The sequence below is a fragment of the Salmo salar genome, chromosome ssa15, assembly GCF_905237065.1.
Source record: "Salmo salar chromosome ssa15, Ssal_v3.1, whole genome shotgun sequence".
Classification (NCBI taxonomy): domain Eukaryota; kingdom Metazoa; phylum Chordata; class Actinopteri; order Salmoniformes; family Salmonidae; genus Salmo; species Salmo salar.
The window spans coordinates 63,699,673-63,720,054 of NC_059456.1; the positions used below are offsets into that span (position 1 = coordinate 63,699,673).

The 20,382-nt window shown below is 43.9% G+C and overlaps 1 protein-coding gene across 4 annotated transcripts in view; it reads right to left on the bottom strand.

The window, feature by feature from the left end:
• The window catches only part of LOC106571892 (FYVE, RhoGEF and PH domain-containing protein 3), a 109,075-nt gene that overhangs the window by 20,528 nt on the left and 68,165 nt on the right, over positions 1–20,382 (bottom strand). The window contains exons 2-6 of one of the 4 annotated variants that reach the window (XM_014145424.2): positions 6,795–6,959; positions 5,599–5,800; positions 4,572–5,223; positions 2,247–2,336; positions 154–290 (exon numbers count right to left, since the gene is read on the bottom strand). In XM_014145424.2, coding sequence (XP_014000899.1) covers positions 154–290; positions 2,247–2,336; positions 4,572–5,223; positions 5,599–5,800; positions 6,795–6,959 — 1,246 coding nt within the window. Of the gene's footprint in view, positions 1–153; positions 291–2,246; positions 2,337–4,562; positions 5,224–5,598; positions 6,182–6,794; positions 6,960–20,382 lie in introns of those variants that run through there. The other 3 variants (XM_014145423.2, XM_045695919.1, XM_014145425.2) reach the window with 3 other exon arrangements.

Below are 20,382 nucleotides of genomic sequence, written 5' to 3' on the forward strand. Positions count from 1 at the left end.
TACCATTTTTTTCTGAGGTCTATATATATATATATAAAACATATTTTACTTTAGTTTATTTAGTAAATATTTCCTTAACTCTATTTTCTTATATCTGCATTGTTGGTTAAGGGCTTGTAAGTAAGCATTTCGCATTGTCCCTGGTCTCCTCACCATTCTCCAGTGATGCGTGTCTTGAGCTCAGGGAGCAGGAACTTGTGGTGAAAGCAGTAGATGGAGGATATGTTGGAGAAGATCCCCGTTATCACATCCTGAGGGATTCCAGCTTCAGTCAGCTTAGTGCAAAATACCTACAAACAACAGGAGAATAATGGTAGAAATGATATTAAACACACAGTGACATTACTAACTACATTACTATAAATGATATAACAAACCATGGGCTCTTTGATCGAATAATCTTTTTTTATAGGGGGATGTGTATGATGGTTAGGTCTGTCTGTCATCATCAGGTCCATGACCTTTCACCTCCCTGTCAGTCACCCAACCACAGGCCTGTGTGCACCTGAGTTTCCGTGACAAACGGTACCAATGTGAGGGAGCAGAGGCTTGACAAAAACAGGAAGCAGCTCTGAGATTAGCCTACTGTCTGTGCCAGCACATATCCTTTTGTCTGTAGTCATGTATGTGACGGTCAACTTCAACAACAAATATGTATATCTCACACCAGATATAAAACAATATGAATATGGTCTAATATGGGAGGAGTAGGCCTTCATTAAGGACAGTGAATTCGGAAAGTATTCAGACCCCTTGACTTTTTCACCATTTTGTTACGTTACAGCCTTATTCTAAAATTGATTAAATAGTGTTTTCCCCTCATAAATATACACACCCAATAATGACAAAGAAAAAACAGATTTTTATAAATGTTTGCAAATTTATAAAAAAATACAAAACTGAAATATCACATTTACATAAGCATTCAGACCATTTACACAGAACTTTGTTGAAGCACCTTTGGCAGCGATTACAGCCATTGAGTCTTCTTGGGTATGACGCTTCAAGCTTGACACACCTGCATTTGGGGAGTTTCTCCCATGCGTCTCTGCAGATCCTCTCAAGCTCTGTCAGGTTGGATTGGGAGCGTAGCTGCACTTGTCTCTCCAGAGATGTTCGATCGGGTTCAAGTCCGGGCTCTGGCTGGGTCACTCAAGGACATTCAGAGACTTGTCCTGAAGCCACTCCTGTGTTGTCTTGGCTGTGTGCTTAGGGTTGTTGTTCTGTTGGAAGGTGAACCTTCATCCCATTCTGAGGTCCTGAGAGCTCTTGAACAGGTTTTCATCATCAAGAATCTCTCTGTACTTTACTCCGTTCATCTTTCCCTTGATCCTGACTAGTCTCAGAATGCTGCCACCACTAGGCTTCACTGTCATTCAGGCCAAAAAGTTCAATGTTCGTTTCATCAGACCTGAGAAGCAAGATTCATTGAACTTTTTGAGAGTCCTTTAGGTGCCTTTCGGCAAACTCCTAGCGGGCTGTCATGTGCCTTTTACTGAGGAGTGTCTTCCGTCTACTATAAAGGCCTGATTGGTGGAGTGCTGCAGAGATGGATGTCCTTCTGGAAGGTTCTCCCATCTCCACAGAGGAACTCTGGAGCTCTGTCAGAGTGACCATCGGGTTCTTGGTCAACTCCCTGACCAAGGACCTTCTCCCCTGATTTCTCAGTTTGGTCGGGCGGCCAGCTCTAGGAAGAGTTGGTGGTTCTAAACTTCTTCCATTTAAGAATGATGAAGACTATTGTGTTCTTGGGGACCGTCAATGTAGCAGAAATGTTATATATGTTTTATGTTTTAATACATTTCCAAAACTGTCCAAAAACCTGTTTTCACTTTGTCATTATGGGGCATTGTGTGTTGATTGATGAGGAAAAAAATTATTAAATCAATTTTAGAATAAGGCTGTAACGTAACAAAATGTGGAGAAAGGGAAGGGGTCCGAATACTTTCCGAATGCACTGTATGTGTTTTACCATGACTTGGTGTGTATGTGTAGCACATGGAGATGTGTGAAACGTACTCCTCAGCCTTAAGTGTCCACATTTGCGACACTCAAGAGCTAGCGACTGGTAGAGGTGCTTGAGGGAGAACGGTAACGTGTGTTAATGAAGCTGAGGCCCCAGGTTCAAGCCAAGTATGTGCCGAATCGGGAAGAAGTGGTACTCTCTAAGCAAGCACTCTGACGTCCTTTGCGTGTGGTTGTGTTTTTCAGAGTACACAACCCACTGTGTGTGAGTGTGTATATACCTGGTCTAGGAGGTTGAGTCTTTTGACGTAGGCCTCCTCAGTGTGAAGGAGCTCTCTGGCGATGTTCAGTAACCTCTGGGTCTCTGAGTACTGAGGGAGAGAAGAGGACAAAAACAGTCAGAACCATAGCATACCATATAGAATACACTCCCTACACAAACCTACATTAGACCTGTATCATCCATTAAACATATGCCTCTGGGCCTATGACCTTTGAGAGAGAATATCAGCAACATTAACACAAAACATATTAGTTGAACTGGGCCTGTTGGTGAAAGCAACCAAACTCTAACCAGTGATTACATATAAGATAAAAGTGGTCTTAAATGGGGATGTCCGCATGTGCTCTTTTCATCTCGGTTGTTGAATGAAACTGGGCCAACCTCATAATGTGTCAGTGCATGTTGTAACAATCGTCAGTCAGCGCTGCTTTACTGAGAGCTGAGTTAGTCACCAATACTGTGTTTACTAGTGGAGCTGAGATGACATGTAAGGTGCTGCGGATGTGTATTCAGTTTGACTATTTCAGGAACAGCAATTAACTTAATGGATGAAATGACATTCCTGTGACATGTGACTGAGACCAGTCTTCAGAAAGGGAGGGTGTACTACATTGTGACATTGTGTTTTGCAACAGCTGTCCGGTACACAATCACATGCACGCACAAAATCAGGAAATTGGAGGAAATTGTGAAACATACATTCTTAGAAAAAAAGGTGCTATGTGGAACCTAAAAGGGTTCTTCACCTGTCCCCATAGGGGAACCATTTAAAGAACCCTTTTTGGGTCCAGGTAGAACCCTTTTCTCTTTCAAGTATTTCAAGTATTCCACCTAGTGGCAGAAAAGCCTCACAACATTAGTAAACAACAAATTCATACAATACAAAACAACTCTGACAAACAATTGACAGCGAAAACGAAAGCAATACAAGTGAAAAAGTTTGGGTCCCTTTGGTTCCAGGTGCAACCCTTTTGGGTTCCATCCTTTTGGGTTCCACCCTTTCCACAGAGGGTTCTACATGAAACCCAAAAGGGTTCTACCTGGAACCAAAAGGGGTTCTCCTATGTGGACAGCTGAATAACCCTTTTGGAACCCTTTTTTCTAAGAGTGTACAGTAGAGAGATATGTCCACAAACAAACACACATTCACATACTGTAAGCATGACACACACACTTGAATACACTCACATACACATACAAACAATGTGTCTAATCTATTTCTGTAGCAGACGATGCTAAAGACTGAAAGAAGAGAATAGATTTCTTTCTTTTCCTGTTTCAATGTGCATCCCCAAAACCCACATCCTCTGCGACAGCAGTGTCATTAAAAAACGATCAACATGTCAGCTATTAGTGTCAGAGAAGTGGCACTGTTCCCTCAAACCCATCCACACTCACCTTTCCTCTGGGCAGTAATGCTGATATCAGGAAACATAGGATACCAGAGATCCCTTCCACATGAGGCAAAGGGTGTTGGCTGCCAATTCAGGGCGTATGTGTGTCTGTGTGTGCTCGTGTGTGCTCATGTGTGTTTGGTGTGGTGCCTAGGTACAGGGTGTGTCGGGCTTTGCCCCATTATAACAATGCTGAGGGGATAAAAACTGACTGTACTGTGCCAACACACAACAACTCTAACCAGAGTTTCAGCTCCCACTCACACACCCATCCTGTCTCTTTCTCTTTCACACACTCATTTTCATTACACGCTCTCACTTTTCTGCCTCTCTATTTTTTCTCGACCTCCTTTTCTCCCTCTCCCTATTTTTGTCTGATGTTTCTTGACCTTCCCGCCATCCTTTTATTTCAATAAATAGACTGTATTTTTCTGTCAGGGGGTTCATGAATACCGGTATGATGCGAAGTTCTCTTTTGGAGGTGTCGGTATCACTCTCACACAGATCAATGGTGGAAACAGTAGCTGAGCTGAGCGCAGCTTTGTTTCTGTCTGTCCTCTAGGAGTAGCAGTCACAAGCTCCTGTTACAGCCCTGGGCAGCTACTGTTTTCCTCCACACCCCACAGCACATCCATTTTTAGATACGGCATAGACGCTTGTGACCACCACACACACTTGAGCGTCTGAAATAGTGTGTGTGTGTGTGTGTGTGTGTGTGTGTGTGTGTGTGTGTGTGTGTGTGTGTGTGTGTGTGTGTGTGTGTGTGTGTGTGTGTGTGTGTGTGTGTAGGCCCAAATACCCATAACAAAACACCTGAGTCTAGACAGCCTGAAACTGACACAGATAACAAGAGAAAGACAAATTACAGTTGCTGAACTAGGGACTAAGGAGATTGATAAGAATGTGTGTGTGAGACTCACCCTGTGTACCTCTGTGTGTGTGTCCGCCTTCTCCCCTCCCTCTGTCTCGCCACTGCTGACCTCATCCAGGTCACTGTCCTCGTCCTGCGTGGAGTCACGCTTGTTGCCCAGTGTTACGCAGCAGGACACGCTAGTCTCTGTCTCCGTGACGCTGTCGTAGCGCTCCTCCTCGTCGATGGCGTCCTCGTTGGGGAACACCTCGCCCTCTGCTGCGCACGATGGGCTGTCAATCCCGCTGTCCCGGTTGGGAATCTTCCCGTTTCCGTTCTGCTCCGAGGACTGTGAGTCCGGATTGTCCTGGAGCTCATGGGAAGAGTCTCTCTCCTCCCTCTCCGTGTTGTCAAGGCAACCAACTCGATCGCCATGGACGACGTTGAGGTCGTCCTCTGTAGAGTCCAAATGAACGTCACCGGGGCCGTCAATGCGGAGTGAGGCCAGGCACGAAAGTTCCCTCAGCTCGGTGACCTCATCAGTCTGCTCCGAGACGATAAGAGCAAGTTTGTCGGCGGGGGAGGGTTCCCCAGAGTCCTTTGCTCCTGCTGACCCTGAAGGGGCATGTGCTGTGGGGTCAGGGGCAGAGCGAGTTGTGGTTTTGGATGTCGCGTCCATACTCAGGCACAAGTGGAGCTGATTCCTCGGAGGGACGCCAAGTATTGGAACCCTGGGATATAAAAAATAAACCCTTGTGAAATTAAACCTTTCTCAGTTTCAGTCTTGGTTGGGCTGAAACCACAACACACCACCAGAGCCTAACATTCCCACAGACAGAAGTGTGAAACACAGGTTGGGTAACATCAGAAAAGTGTGTATTACGTGACAGAGGGTAAGAGAGTGTGTATTCCGTGCAAAACATTCAAAGTCCTACTCATGGTGTATAACAATACCCACATCATAAATCATCCAACAAAATATAATGATGTGTGTCACACCTCCAGTTTTTTTACACACAAACACATGCACAAAACACTCTTCTGATGCGTCAACAGGGCAAGAGCACCTTGTGGAATACCCTACCCCCTGCAGGACAGTACAGTACCTGGAGTTCTCAAACCTCTCGATGAGCAGCCCCACGCTCTGGGCCTCTCTCTGAGACTGTGTGGCCAGGCCAGGTGGTGTCTGGCTGGGCCGTGGTTTGGGTGGAGGTGGAGGGGCAGGCAGAGGCCTGGAGGGGGCTGGGGGAATCCTCTTGGGCTTCTTATCCTGTCCGAGGACCAGCAGGAAGGGGGGTTTAGGGGGCACTGCAGGTCCAGGTCCAGGAAGAGCGGTGATGGAGGGAGGAAGAAGGAAAGAGAGAAAAAGAGAGAGACGAAGTCAGGTCACTGGTGTAACCACGGAAAGAGTCCTGTTTCAAGTGCCCCGTTGAGTTCCGAGAGAGAAAGCCTCCATTACTGTATTCCAGATGGCTGCTGCTGCTACCCCCTACAAATTACAAAACCACAGTCCAAATACCACCACAAAACACACCATATAGTCGCTAAACTCTGAGAGTAGGTTCTCAAATGCAGCGCAGGAGACGGTTCTGATCGTGCTTCACAGAGCCAAGACAGCTTCCTGATTTCAGAACAGGATGCGGAGATGAGTGTGTCTAAGTCACTGTGGTTTCACAGACAGAGAAAGAAAAAACATTCACACGCAGTCGCACAAATTACAGGCCGAGCGTGGTCCAGAAACAGACTGCACAAATGGCCGCCCACGCTATCAGAAGCTAAAATACTACTGTTTGGCTAGCTACATGTTCTTAAAACATGGTTACTGCAGAATGCATTTAGAGGACAGTAGGCTTTCTCTATATAATTTATTTAGGCCAGTCTTTGCTGTGTTCTTGGTATTGCATTAGGGCTGAATGAGGAAGCAGGTATCTCTGCCTCAGTTCTCTCTGTGTGAGGTGCCTCTGCTTCCTTCCTCTCTGATTGTGTGTGTGTGCAGCTACAGCACAGTAGAGAATGGCAGGGTGTATCGTGTGGAAATTAAACTTATGCATCAACAGGCAGATAGCATGAGGCTATGGTAGGACTAACAAGGAGCCATCCATGTGTCTATCTGACTGATGCGTTTGTGGGATAAATACTGTTTACGTGTGAATGGGTGACCTGACCAGGTAAAACTCTGGGGTTAGGCTGATAAACACAAGGTTTTATATTGTACCAACACTCTTAGTCAATGATAATGACAATATTGATATTATAAACAACTAGTAGTAGTGCTGAAAATGGTGATAAACCAACAGTGTACCTTGAGGTTTCTGAAAGGTGGGTGTGGCTGTGGGCTGGGGGCGGGGCTTTACGGCAGGCCGGACGTGACATTGTCTGGGAGGGGGCAGGTCTTTCTTCGCCAGCCGCGGGGAACACTGGAAGTCCACCGATCCACACTGGCACTGTAGAGAGGAGGGAGGGAGGTCTGAGAGAGAGAGAGAGAATATATTAGATTGACTGAGTGCATTACTTCCATTCACACAACATGCAGGAACGCAACCTGTTCGGAAGCAACACACACGAAAAGGAGATACCTTTTGGTTCCTGGTAGAACTCTTTGTGTAAAGGGTTCTACCTGGAACCAAAAGGGGTTCTTCAAAGGGTTATTCTGTTGGGACACCCAAATAACCCTTTTTGGTTCTAGATAGCACCTTTTTTTCTAAGAGTGCAGTATTACTTTGCCTATAAAGAGACTGCACGAAAGAGTCATGGCTGAGACCAAATACCCAGCAGCTTCAGCCCCAGTCCAAACAGAACTGACTGATGCAGTTCTATACAGTCCCAGCCCCAGTCCACCTGAGTGGTGCAGTGCAGTGTGTTACTGTAACAGTAGGAGGTGAACAAACAACCTTCACCCCAATGCCTTTGTCATGCTGCAGTGAGCAGAAGGAACCAGAGATGGAGCAGAGAGGAACCAGAGAGGAACCAGAGAGGAACCAGAGAGGGAGCAGAGAGGAACCAGAGAGGGAGCAGAGAGGAACCAGAGAGGAACCGGAGAGGGAGCAGAGAGGAACCAGAGAGGGAGCAGACAGCCCCTGCATCAATCCTGACACCAGGCCAGGGGAGAGAGAGGTGAGGCTTCCGCCTCAACGAGTCTACAGAGAGCTCTTTGATAGGCCTGCCTATATTTAATACATCTCTATATCCTGATCCTCTATCCTTTCAGACTGTCTGGGAGTGATACTGGCCTGTGTATGTGTGTGTCTTACTTTCTCTCTGTATGTCTGTGTTATCAGGCTTTTTGAGAAAGTGTGTGAGCGTGTGTGTCCCTGTAAAAGCGCATCACAACCCACTCAACAGAACTACAAACAGTGGGACAATGAGACCTTTAGCAGCTAGCTAGTTACATCAGGGAATTGTCTGTCAGTGATTCCAATCATGTGATGCCTATAGGGGCTTTGTGAAATCCAGTCAAGTGAATTGAAGCGTGGACTTTGTAATGAGTGCTGTCTTGTGCAATATGTTGGTAGGGTCACATAATGTATGGTTTGTGTTTGCATTGAAAGAGGGGGAAGTGTGTGTTTACAGTATATACACAGTATACAGTTCACAGTTTAGCAGACGCTCTTATCCAAAGCGACTTACAGGAGAAATTAGGGTTAAGGGCTCAACGGCAGATTTTTCACCTAGTTGGCTCTGGGATTCGAACCAGCGATTTTTTGGTTACTGGCCCAACACTCTGTGCCTATGCGTTTGTGTGTACGCCTGTGTGTGTGTGTGTGTGTGTGTGTGTGTGTGTGTGTGTGTGTGTGTGTGTGTGTGTGTGTGTGTGTGTGTGTGTGTGTGTGTGTGTGTGTGTGTGTGTGTGTGTGTGTGTGTGCGCGCGCACTTATGTATTACTGTGCCTATGTGTGTGTTTCTGTGTACTGTATGTGTGTCTATGTGTGTGCGCCTGTGTGTGTGTGTCTAAGTACTGCTATGTCTTTGTTCCAAGGGCCCTTATCACAGCCTTTGTTTAGACTGGCTGTGTGTTATCGGATGTGGTTGTCCATTAGACGTCAACGATAACCCCGGCAGTACATTATGATAATGGCTATGTAAACTAACATCCACATTGCTCTATCTCATGCAAGCTTAGGGGCTGTATCTATTCACTCCACACGCATCTCCAAAGGATTAGTTCGGAGATGGTAGTGAGACCCCTGAGGAGCACTTCCATGTCTAATTTGGTGTTTTCCAGCCCAGCTTCAGCCTGCAGCTTCAGTCACGGAAGGCAGAGCTCTGTGAGTCTGCAATAAGTCCTGCTACGCTGTCTGCCCCCATGAGGCCCTGCTGAAGGCTGGCTTTCCCACCATGTTATACAATTTTACCAAACCACAGAGGGAGACAGAGAGAAAGAGAGTTTACATACATCTGTGAAAGACACATATTTTCACTTCAGACATAAACAGTATCTGTAATACACAGCCAATAATACGTGCAGTAACTGGGTCAATAGATGTACAGTAGCAAATCTTAAAATATAGCCCAGTTCCAACTCTCACCTTACTACCGTTGCAACAGAAATTGACTATACACTGTAAAGGGGTTACCGTAAATTTGACAGTAATTTACAGGCAGCTGTACATTTACTGTAATATACATATAGTACCAAAGCAAGTAAAATATTGTATTATAATGTAAAAAAGCTAATTCTACCTTAATCAGAATTAATGAATGGATGAATGAAATTCATTGAGGGGAGGGGTATGTATTTCACAGTACCGTAATTTCCGGACTATAAGCCGCAACTTTTTTTCCCAGGCTTTGAACGTCGCGGCTTAAACAATGACGCGGCTAATATATGGATTTTTCCCGATTTCATTTTTTTAAAATTTTTTAAAACACATTCTGTGACGTGCTCAGTTTTTTGGCGGCATGAAGCTTTCATTAGACCAATGAAATTGCCGAACGGGTTAAGGTCAAGCAACTTTTTTGTTTACTGTTTAGATTAAATCGAGCGCTCTCAAACTTCCCATCATTCTGATTACGGGAGTCATTTTGTCACCCTGATTCCTGGGGGCACAACAAAGTATTTGCAGCCACTCGACATCAGTGTAAATCGTGCATTTAAGGTGGCGCTCCTTGTTCAGTGGGAGGCTTGGATGACAAGTGGGGAGAAATCCTTCACTAAAACGGGCCGCATGCGAAGAGCAACTTATGGTCAAGTCTGCCAGTGGGTCCTGACAGCGTGGAGCATTGTCAAAAAATCCACTATCATCAACGGGTTTCGAAAGGCTGGACTGCTGCATGTTGAAGAGGGCTCAGCGGGGGATTTGCCTCCGGATGAAAGTGACGAGAGCGACAATGAAAATGATCCAATATCGGATGAAGCAATTCTGAGGCTATTCAACTCCGACACCGAAGGAGATGGTTTCAGTGCACAGGAGAAGGAAGATGTTGACTACTGCTAGGCTACTGTTTACTGCTAATTTAAAATTTTTGCTACAAGCCGTGTTTCGTTAAAGCCTATTTATTTTTGTTACAAGCCGTGTTTCGTTAAAGCCTATTTATTTTTGTTACAAGTCGTGTTTCGTTAAAGCCTGTGTAAAGTTCATTTGTTTCAATGTACCGGTAGGCACCTGCGGCTTATAGACATGTGCGGCTTATTTATGTTCAAAATAATATATTTTTTTAAATTCAGTGGGTGCGGCTTATATTCAGGTGCGCTTAATAGTCCGGAAATTACAGTATTTTACAAGGGATGGTGCAAGCAGGTTGGCTGCTAGGTAAAGTGTTTACAAATTACAGGATATTAATTCATTTTTGGTGTTTTATATTACTTGCATTTCTAGAAGCCGTAATAAAGCCTTCCGGACTGGCAGTGAAAGGGCAAAAAAATACCAAAACGGCATGGCATAATGCTCAACCATTTAAGGTTTAAGAGTAGTTGCCCTTCCAACCTGTCCCCTATACATTTTAAATTGATGGGGTACTTTAACCACATAGAAGTTAAATAGGTACAGAATTCTCACTCACGGGTGCAACAAATATAGCCTCTTACAAGGCATGGCTGAAAATATGTTAATGAGCCAGAAACAACAATACTATGAACCCACTATTGGTCAAATAGATTTTTCACTCTCCAAGGATACGTTACTGTATTCTGTGGGGTTGAATTACAGTACCATTTGAAATACAGCACTTTTCCCACAATGCACAATAATTTATAGTATGCTGCAGTAAAACATTTCAGTTCTTTTTACTGTTGATAATTCCTAAAATTATCGTATAAATTACAGTTTTCTGTTACAGTGTAGAGTAAATAACATCCTACAGTCTCCTATAGAGGAAAGCTGATTTCCGCCATTCACCAAAAATAATTGGTGTCTTGAACATCGTAAAACAGACTCTGGGATCAGCTGTTCTACACTCGATCCTAACCTTAACCATTAGGGGGATGAAATTAGAGCAAGTGGTTAGGGGCAACATCTATCTACTCTGACATTGTCCAGCTAAACCACTGAGAAACTCTTTGACTCTAGACACAGGTCAGGTCTTGGGAAAAACAAACAGTCTGTAGCAGACAGACACTAATGAGACCGATGGTGCCATAGGGGTCTGGCATATGGAAACATTCCATAGTCATGGTTACCTAAGACAGTGAAATCTGGCCCGCAGATCAAACATCCTAACAGTAAACTGGAACTTGATGACACAGCACCGAGAGGAACTACATCTACTTAACTCAACATAACACTCACCTTTATACAACTCTATACAACTTTATACCGCTGTATACAACTCTACACAACTATACAACTCTACATAAGACTCAACTCACCTTTATACAACTCTATAGAACTTTATACCACTGTATACAACTCTACACAACTATACAACTCTACATAAGACTCAACTCACCTTTATACAACTCTATAGAACTTTATACCACTGTATACAACTATACACAACTATGCAACTCTACATAACACTCAACTCACCTTTATACAAATTTATACAACTTTATACCACTGTATACAACTCTACACAACTCTACAACTCTACATAACACTCAACTCACCTTTATACAACTTTATACAACTCTACACAACTATACAACTCTACACAACCCTCACAACTCTACACAACACCCACTTAAAACTCAACACAACACTCCCAATTATACTACACCTCTATACGATACTGAAAACTCAAACATTTCCAAAGGTCTTAAAGACTAAAGGTCGTTCAATTGAACAACGACCTAAACCTGATAGCCAGACTTTTCTTTTTTTAGGAGTGTTAAAGACAAGAAAAGACAAGAACAAGAAAGAAAAAGCTACCGTCTCGTTGAATATTCTGCCTTTCCTTAGATACCAAGAATCCAGTGAACCATTTCAATAGGAAAATCTAACACACCTTCCTTGGCCAACAAAGTAACTCATATTCTCCCAGTGTGTGTGTGTGTGTGTCTGTATGTGTGTGTGTGCGTGCGAGCGTGCGTGTGTGTATAAAAGCTCTCTGTGCCAGCTCCCTAAACACACACACCCTGGAGCACCCTAAAACTCAGTCCTGAATAACACACATCTGTAGTTACAGTGCCTTGCGAAAGTATTCGGCCCCCTTGAACTTTTCGACCCTTTGCCACATTTCAGGCTTCAAACATAAAGATATAAAACTGTAATTTTTTTGTGAAGAATCAACAACAAGTGGGACACAATTATGAAGTGGAACGAAATTTATTGGATATTTCAAACTTTTTTAACAAATAAAAAACTGAAGAATTGGCTGTGCAAAATTATTCAGCCCCTTTACTTTCAGTGCAGCAAACTCTCTCCAGAAGTTCAGTGAGGATCTCTGAATGATCCAATGTTGACCTAAATGACTAATGATGATAAATAGAATCCACCTGTGTGTAATCAATTCTCCGTATAAATGCACCTGCTCTGTGATAGTCTCAGAGGTCCGTTTAAAGCGCAGAGAGCATCATGAAGAACAAGGAACACACCAGGCAGGTCCGAGATACTGTTGTGGAGAAGTTTAAAGCCGGATTTGGATACAAAAATATTTCCCAAGCTTTAAACATCCCAAGGAGCACTGTGCAAGCGATAATATTGACATGGAAGGAGTATCAGACCATTGCAAATCTACGAAGACCCGGCCGTCCCTCTAAACTTTCAGCTCATACAAGGAGAAGACTGATCAGAGATGCAGCCAAGAGGCCCATGATCACTCTGGATGAACTGCAGAGATCTACAGCTGAGGTGGGAGACTCTGTCCATAGGACAACAATCAGTCGTATACTGCACAAATCTGACCTTTATGGAAGAGTGGCAAGAAGAAAGCCATTTCTTAAAGATATCCATAAAAAGTGTCGATTAAAGTTTGCCACTAGCCTCCTGGGAGACACACCAAACATGTGGAAGAAGGTGCTCTGGTCAGATGAAACCAAAATCGAACATTTTGGCAACAATGCAAAACGTTATGTTTGGCGTAAAAGCAACACTGCACATCACCCTGAACACACCATCCCCACTGTCAAACATGGTGGTGGCAGCATCATGGTTTGGGCCTGCTTTTCTTCAGCAGGGGCAGGGAAGATGGTTAAAATTGATGGGAAGATGGATGGAGCCAAATACAGGATCATTCTGGAAGAAAACCTGATGGAGTCTGCAAAAGACCTGAGACTGGAACGGAGATTTGTCTTCCAACAAGACAATGATCCAAAACATAAAGCAAAATCTACAATGGAATGGTTCACAAATAAACATATCCAGGTGTTAGAATGGCCAAGTCAAAGTCCAGACCTGAATCCAAACGAGAATCTGTGGAAAGAACTGAAAACTGCTGTTCACAAACGCTCTCCATCCAACCTCACTGAGCTCGAGCTGTTTTGCAAGGAGGAATGGGAAAAAATTTCAGTCTCTCGATGTGCAAAACTGATAGAGACATACCCCAAGCTACTTACAGCTGTAATCGCAGCAAAAGGTGGTGCTACAAAGTATTAACTTAATTAAGGGGCTGAATAATTTTGCACGCCCAATTTTTCCGTTTTTTATTTGTTAAAAAAGTTTGAAATATCCAATACATTTCGTTCCACTTCATGATTGTGTCCCACTTGTTGTTGATTCTTCACAAAAAATTACAGTTTTATATCTTTATGTTTGAAGCCTGAAATGTGGCAAAAGGTCGAAAAGTTCAAGGGGGCCGAATACTTTCGCAAGGCACTGTAGGTGTGCTTTAGTTTAACTGCACCTGCAAAACCTGCCCTACACACCTGTCCCTGTGCCCAGCTGACGTGTGTGTATGTGTGTGTCTGTCTGCACTTCACAGAAACAGACACATTTGAATAGTAACCACACACATGCAGATTGACAGTTATGGCAACAGGAGGTAAACAGATTTCCTGATTACCCCTGTCTATGCAAGTGTACAGGGCAGGAGCCTAGATCAAACATGACAACAATGATGGTCCACACACTGCATGAACACAAAGTTTATGGGAAAGATATGAACCTCTGTGTCTGATACTTTACACACTCCGTCAGGTCCTGCTCAGAATGTCAGAGTGGTATAGTTATGTGCACACGCACGTGATTAAAAAGAGGGAAATGACTAATCAGAACCAAGGTTATTATAGTAACCTAAAACTAATCACGAAAAAATGATTTAGTAAACTGAAAAAAAAAAAAGAATTAACAAAATCATCATGAATTATGTTCAGTTTTAGTGTTTTGTTCTTCTAAACTTTGGGCAAAAATGTAATGGGGGTTTCAATGGGAAATCCAAATCAGGTCTGAAAACTAACTGAAACTTAACAGAATTTCTAATCAAATTTAAAAACGAATAGAAACAAAAAACAAATATAAAAACACAGAACGATAATAACTTGATCAGAACATAGCAAACAACTAAAGGACAAACAGGCACTAAACAATGTTTGACACAAACCGAGTAAACTAATACAATTGCTCACAGAGGGAGAGATTAGATTAACATTCTGTAATTATGAGAATCCATTTAACCGCAATTTAATAAACACACACGAGAGAATAGAGAAGTGGATTTCCTCTTCTAAGCTCCAATCATGATGAGGAACAGAAAAATACAACAATTTGCTTCCAAGGACAACCATGCCCTGGGGAGCAGCGGGTTGCCAGGACGACCTGAAGGCCAACTCATCAATGACCATACACCATCATTACAGACAGGCAAAGGATTGCGTCTCTTAGGCAAGCTGTTGACTCACTTGCCTGTTCCTTGAGAGTGGAGATGGTGATGTCATCGCCACACACCAGTCAGAAGAGAACAGGAGAGAATGAGATGGACTCAGAGAGCACAGAACAACACTAGAGAGAGCAGTAAACTGAAAGACAGCAGTACTGCTAGCGCTAAGACAGTGGTAAGGTAGTGTGTGTTCGGATACACTGAGGTATTCTGATACTCTAAGTATTTGGACTGCGGATATGGAAGCATAAAGGTATTGTGTGTGTAGTGTGTGTGTGTGTGTGTGTGTGTGTGTGTGTGTGTGTGTGTGTGTGTGTGTGTGTGTGTGTGTGTGTGTGTGTGTGTGTGTGTGTGTGTGTGTGTGTGTGTGTGTGTGTGTGTGTGTGTGTGTGTGTGTGTGTGTGTGTGTGTGTGTGTGTGTGTGTGTGTGTGTGTGTGTGTGTGTGTGTGTGTGTGTGTGTGTGTGTGTGCCAGAGGTGACACACTAATATAATGCAACTTTATGGGTGACATTCAGATTCCATCACAGGAGAAACAGCTATGGCATGACAGTCTGATGTCACAGGCCAGAGCTGAACATTTTAGATGGTTTTGTTTGTCTTGTGTCATTTCTTAGTCATTGTGTCTAAACTGTGTGTGTAACATGTATACGCAGGGCCCAGCTGTAAAAGAGACCTTGGTCTCAGTCTGTGTTCCTTGTTGAAATAAAGGTATAATAATTTATACTACTGCAGAGAGTAGCGAGAGTGGAGAGGGCGGCATGTTTAAAAATATATATATGCTTTGCCATTCAGACTTGACCTCTATTGACAATCCTTACCCATCTCCTGCATGCACATGTACACTCAGGCATTCACATGCACTGAGAAGTACATTCAAACACAATGTTCACTCTTCCCCTCCCCCTTTCTCTTGCTGAACACTGAATGTTGAACACACACACACACACACACACACACACACACACACACACACACACACACACACACACACACACACACACACACTGCTGCCAATCACTGCCACCCCTGAGGCGACCCTGTTGGAGTTGTTTATTACCCACCATCCCTAGAGTAAAGTCTTCCTGCCCCAGTGCTGTCTGGGAGATGGATCACTCCCGACGTGGGAGCGTCTCGTCCGTCAGTCACCACTCCCCAAGCCCCATCTCCCAATCACACAGCTACCCCCACACCTACCAACACTCTCTCTCTCCCCTTCACTCAGTAAGTCAGTACGTCATTCTCTGTGCGTCTCTCTCTATATCTTTCTCATAATCTCCCTCTTACGCTCTCTTATCTGCCTCTTCTTCTCTCGTAGACAGTCCTTCTATCCATCTTTCCCTCTCTCTGTCCACCTTTCCCCCAACTTCTCTTTCTCTACAACTCATCCCTCCCTCCCTTTCTCTCTGACCCTGGCCTCCACTGTCTGTTGTCCTGACATATCGAGACAGACTGGAACAGACTCTCATCTAATGGCACTTTGATTTATAATGGTCATTGATCAGAGCAGTGTTACACACGCAGACTAACACAGAGACACAAATACTCACAGTGGATTGCATCCAATCTACTTCTCCCTACTGCCACACTAGGCTGACAGAGGCATCCAATGGGTTTCTCTCTCTCTCTATACGTCCCTCTATCCATCTCTCTTTCCTTTCTGCAACTCTGAGACAGTAACGAGTGCTCTGACCTTGATGTGTTTCTGATATTTATCCCCTGACGGTCAAACCCCCGTAATTACACACAGAGCCCCATAAAGGAGCTCCACAGGAGACATGTACACAGAGAGAGAGAGAGAGAGACTGGAAAACACATGGAAATACACACACAGAGACACACAGAGATACACAGAGACACACAGAGATACACAGAGATACACAGAGATACACAAATAGACAATGGAAAACACATTGATTGAAATACTGTAAATACACTAATCAAAAATATAAAACGCAACATGTAACAAATTAAAATAGTTACAGTTCATATGAGGAAATAAGTCAATTGAAATAAATTAATTAGGCCATAATATATTGATTTTACATGACTGGGAATACAGATATGCATCTGTTGGTCACATATACCTTAAAAGAAAAGTAGGGGCGTGGATCAGAAAACCAGTCAGTATCTGGTATGACCAACATTTGCCTCATGCAGTGCGACACATCTCCTTTGCATAGAGTTGATCAGCCTGTTGATTGTGGCCTGTGGAATGTTGTCCCAACACTCTTCAATGGCTGTCCGAAGTTGCTGGATATTGTAGGGATCTGGAACACGCTGTCGTACACGTCAATACAGAGCATCCCAAACATGCTCAATGGGTGACATGACTGGTGAGCATGCAGGCCATGGAATAACTGGGACATTTTCAGTCTCCGGGAATTGTGTAAAGATCCTTGCGACATGGGGCCTTGTATTATCATGCTGAAACACAAGGTGATGGTGGCGGAAGAATGGCACAACAATGGGCCTTAGGATCATGTCACAGTGTATCTGTGCATGGTTACACGTGGTCTGTGGTTGTGAGGCTGGTTCGACCTACTGCCAAATTCTCTAAAACGACGTTGGAGGTGGCTTATGGTAGAGAAATGAACATCTCTGGCAACAGCTCTGGTGTACAGTCCTGCAGTCAGCATGCCAATTGCAAGCTCCCTCAAAACTTGGGACATCTGTTACATTGTGTTGTGTGACAAAACTGCACATTTCAGAGTGGCCTTTTATGTCCACAGCACAAGGTGCACCTGTGTAATGATTATGCAGTTTAATCAGTTTATTGATATTCCACACCTGTAAGGGAGATGGAATATCTTGGCAAAGGAGAAATGCTCACCAACAGGGATGCAAACACATTTGCGCACAACATTTAGAGAAATACGCTTTTTGTGAGTATGGAACATTTCTGGGATCTTTTATTTCAGCTCATGAAACATGGGACCGACACTTTACATGTTGCGTCTCTATTTTTGTTCAGTACAGTTTGAAAACACAGAGATCGATAAACACAGCCTGGCACCTGTACTGTACAAGTCAGACTAGCCTAGATCTACAGTGTAAGGTCTGGCATGGTTTGCTGTTGGACTGATGTCTACTTAGAACCAGAGCTGTACTGCTTAGAACTAAAGGACAGGATTCATATTACTAACTAGAGCAGATCTCTACTGCTCTTACAGCTCAAAAAAAGGATCACTATTTTCTACACAGGGGAAAGGCTCACAGTGGAAATGCAGTACAAGAGCTGTTCTAGGGACACAAGGTATATAGGATATAGGCTTGAGCTCTTCCCAATCGATGGCAATTCAGCAGATTTCTCAGTCAGGTACAGTAGGCTACAGTACATTAGAGTGATGCTGCAGCGTGCCTAGTTCAATCTGTGGATAATCCATACACATACAGAGGGATAAGTATCTCATCCAATCACACAGGCTATAGTACAGTAACAGCTGGCCTCCCTCAACATATTACTACTTTATTACTGCACATCCATTCATTTATCTCCTCCTATCTGTTTGATTTAACCACACAACATCAGACAGCCTCTCTCAGACATTTAGACCTAACACCAGGCTGTGGTTCTCCAGGAATGAGTCATGCCTCAAAGCCTCCATGGTATCATGGCTCCCCAAGCTACGCTACAGACGGAAGGGGAACGGGGTAAGAGGGGGATCAGGGATAAGTCATCCTGCTCCTGCCCCTGTCCTAAATCAGGTCAGTGGGCACAGCAGTAGAGTAAATCAACCCAGCTCACACACTAAGTAGGAGTATTTCACCAGCTCCCACAGATTAAGACAGAGGGATTTTGGGGGATGAGAAAGAGGAGAGAGAGGACAGAGGATGAGACAGAAGGAAGGGGAGAGAGAAAGAAATAGAGAGTATGTTTAGAAGGGAGAACAAGGGAAGTGATAGAGGAGAACATTTAAGGGAGAAAAAAATCCCCCTCAAGCCAAGCTGTAGTTATTATAGAGGTCTAAATGACATGCGGACAATAATAAGCAAAGAGAGTGCTGACACACACGCGCCCGCACGCACGCACACGCACACACAGTAACAGTAAGCAGTATGTAGGGTGCAGGCAGACAAAAAGCTAGCACCAACCAGGCCTGACGAGTTAATGCCAGAGTGACATCCTGCCTGTGGAGTCGGAGGCTAAATGAAGCAATGCCAGAGCGAATGCTCTGGAGCAGGGGAAACCAGTGGAACAGGGCATCGTCATGGCAACATGCAGCTGATCCATATTGGTAAGATAGCAGGTGGGTCAGGGAGACTGGGACTACTACCACAGCTGCCCAGTTTCACACTTAGCCTATATATACTGTTAGTTTTCAGCAGGCACTTTTTCAAAAGGACTACATACTCTAAATACCATGCCTAAGCCATCTGAGCTGAACAGAAGCCAACACTTCTACCCAAAGGTGTGCAGAAATAAAGTTTATCTGTTTGCCCTTTAATGAGCAGTCCAGTCTTCTTCTCCTTCACACCTCTACAGGAGAGCAGTGTGGCGTGCAGACACCAGGTACTACGACAAAGCACTCTGTCAAACCAGTAACACACAGCCTCACACGCATGCACACAGACAAACGGCAAGGCAACATCTCAGGGGGAGAAAGTGTAAACATAAAGCCCGGAGTCTGTGTACTGTTCATGTCGTGTGGTGTACAGGAGAGGTCAGATGTGTGGGAGGATACAGATCCACTGTGGTGAGCAGATTCTCTTCAACAGTGGCTAAAGTGCATCACATGCAGCCTAACATACTCATTAACACACTTGTACCATACGTGATATAATATCAGAGCACTTAGAAGGTTACCACTCTTGCTTCCACTAACTGATGACATTAAGAGAAAAAGAGTGTGTGGTTGAACACAGAGATGAATCATCATGCATGCTGCTCACCAACCATGATTGATGGATATTACTGGGACTGGAAAACTAGCCCTTTATCTTAGGGTGGATCACTTCCTTGTGTTATAAAATACATTTTACCAAGACAAATATGATTCTTCATGTTCTGAATCATTCAGTGGGTTCTTTCTCTAACATATCATTAACATTATATCCAAAAAGTCCGATTTCGTAACCGAATACATCCCATAATAACCACCAAGCTTTGTTTACAGAGCGGTGCACTTTCTCGAAGCGAATTTTGAGGATTTGACATGTTGTAGTGGTTATCTGAAAAGTTGTTTACACGGGTCGCAAAAAGTAAAACTAACATGACACGAACTGAATAAAATGAGCTCAGTGCTCTGTGACATTTCGCAAAATACGCTTGTTGTTGTGATAAATCTTCAAAATAAGAACAGGAATTTCGCATACTAAAATGAACATGTCTCAAAATCGATATCTATCTTACCTCTATTTTGTCTAGTGCTCCGGATTCGAGAAGAAAGATGACGAATTCAACGGCCGGACCTGGCTACTGGTATTTAGTTAGAGAGTTAAGTTAACTGCACAAATGGATTGATTGCACAAATCAGTTGACTACATGTGTGGGTAGGATGTGGGTATGCAGACCCGCAAACCACTGTGGCCCCTCATGATGAGTTCAGATTTTTTGTGGCCTACACCCCCATCAAAGTTGCCCATCACTGATCTACAGCTACTCAGACAGACACATATCCTCTCATTGGAAAGGAGAACACACACATAGCTGGTGGAACACAACAGTCCCACCGTGACCACTGTCACTAGGGGACGTTG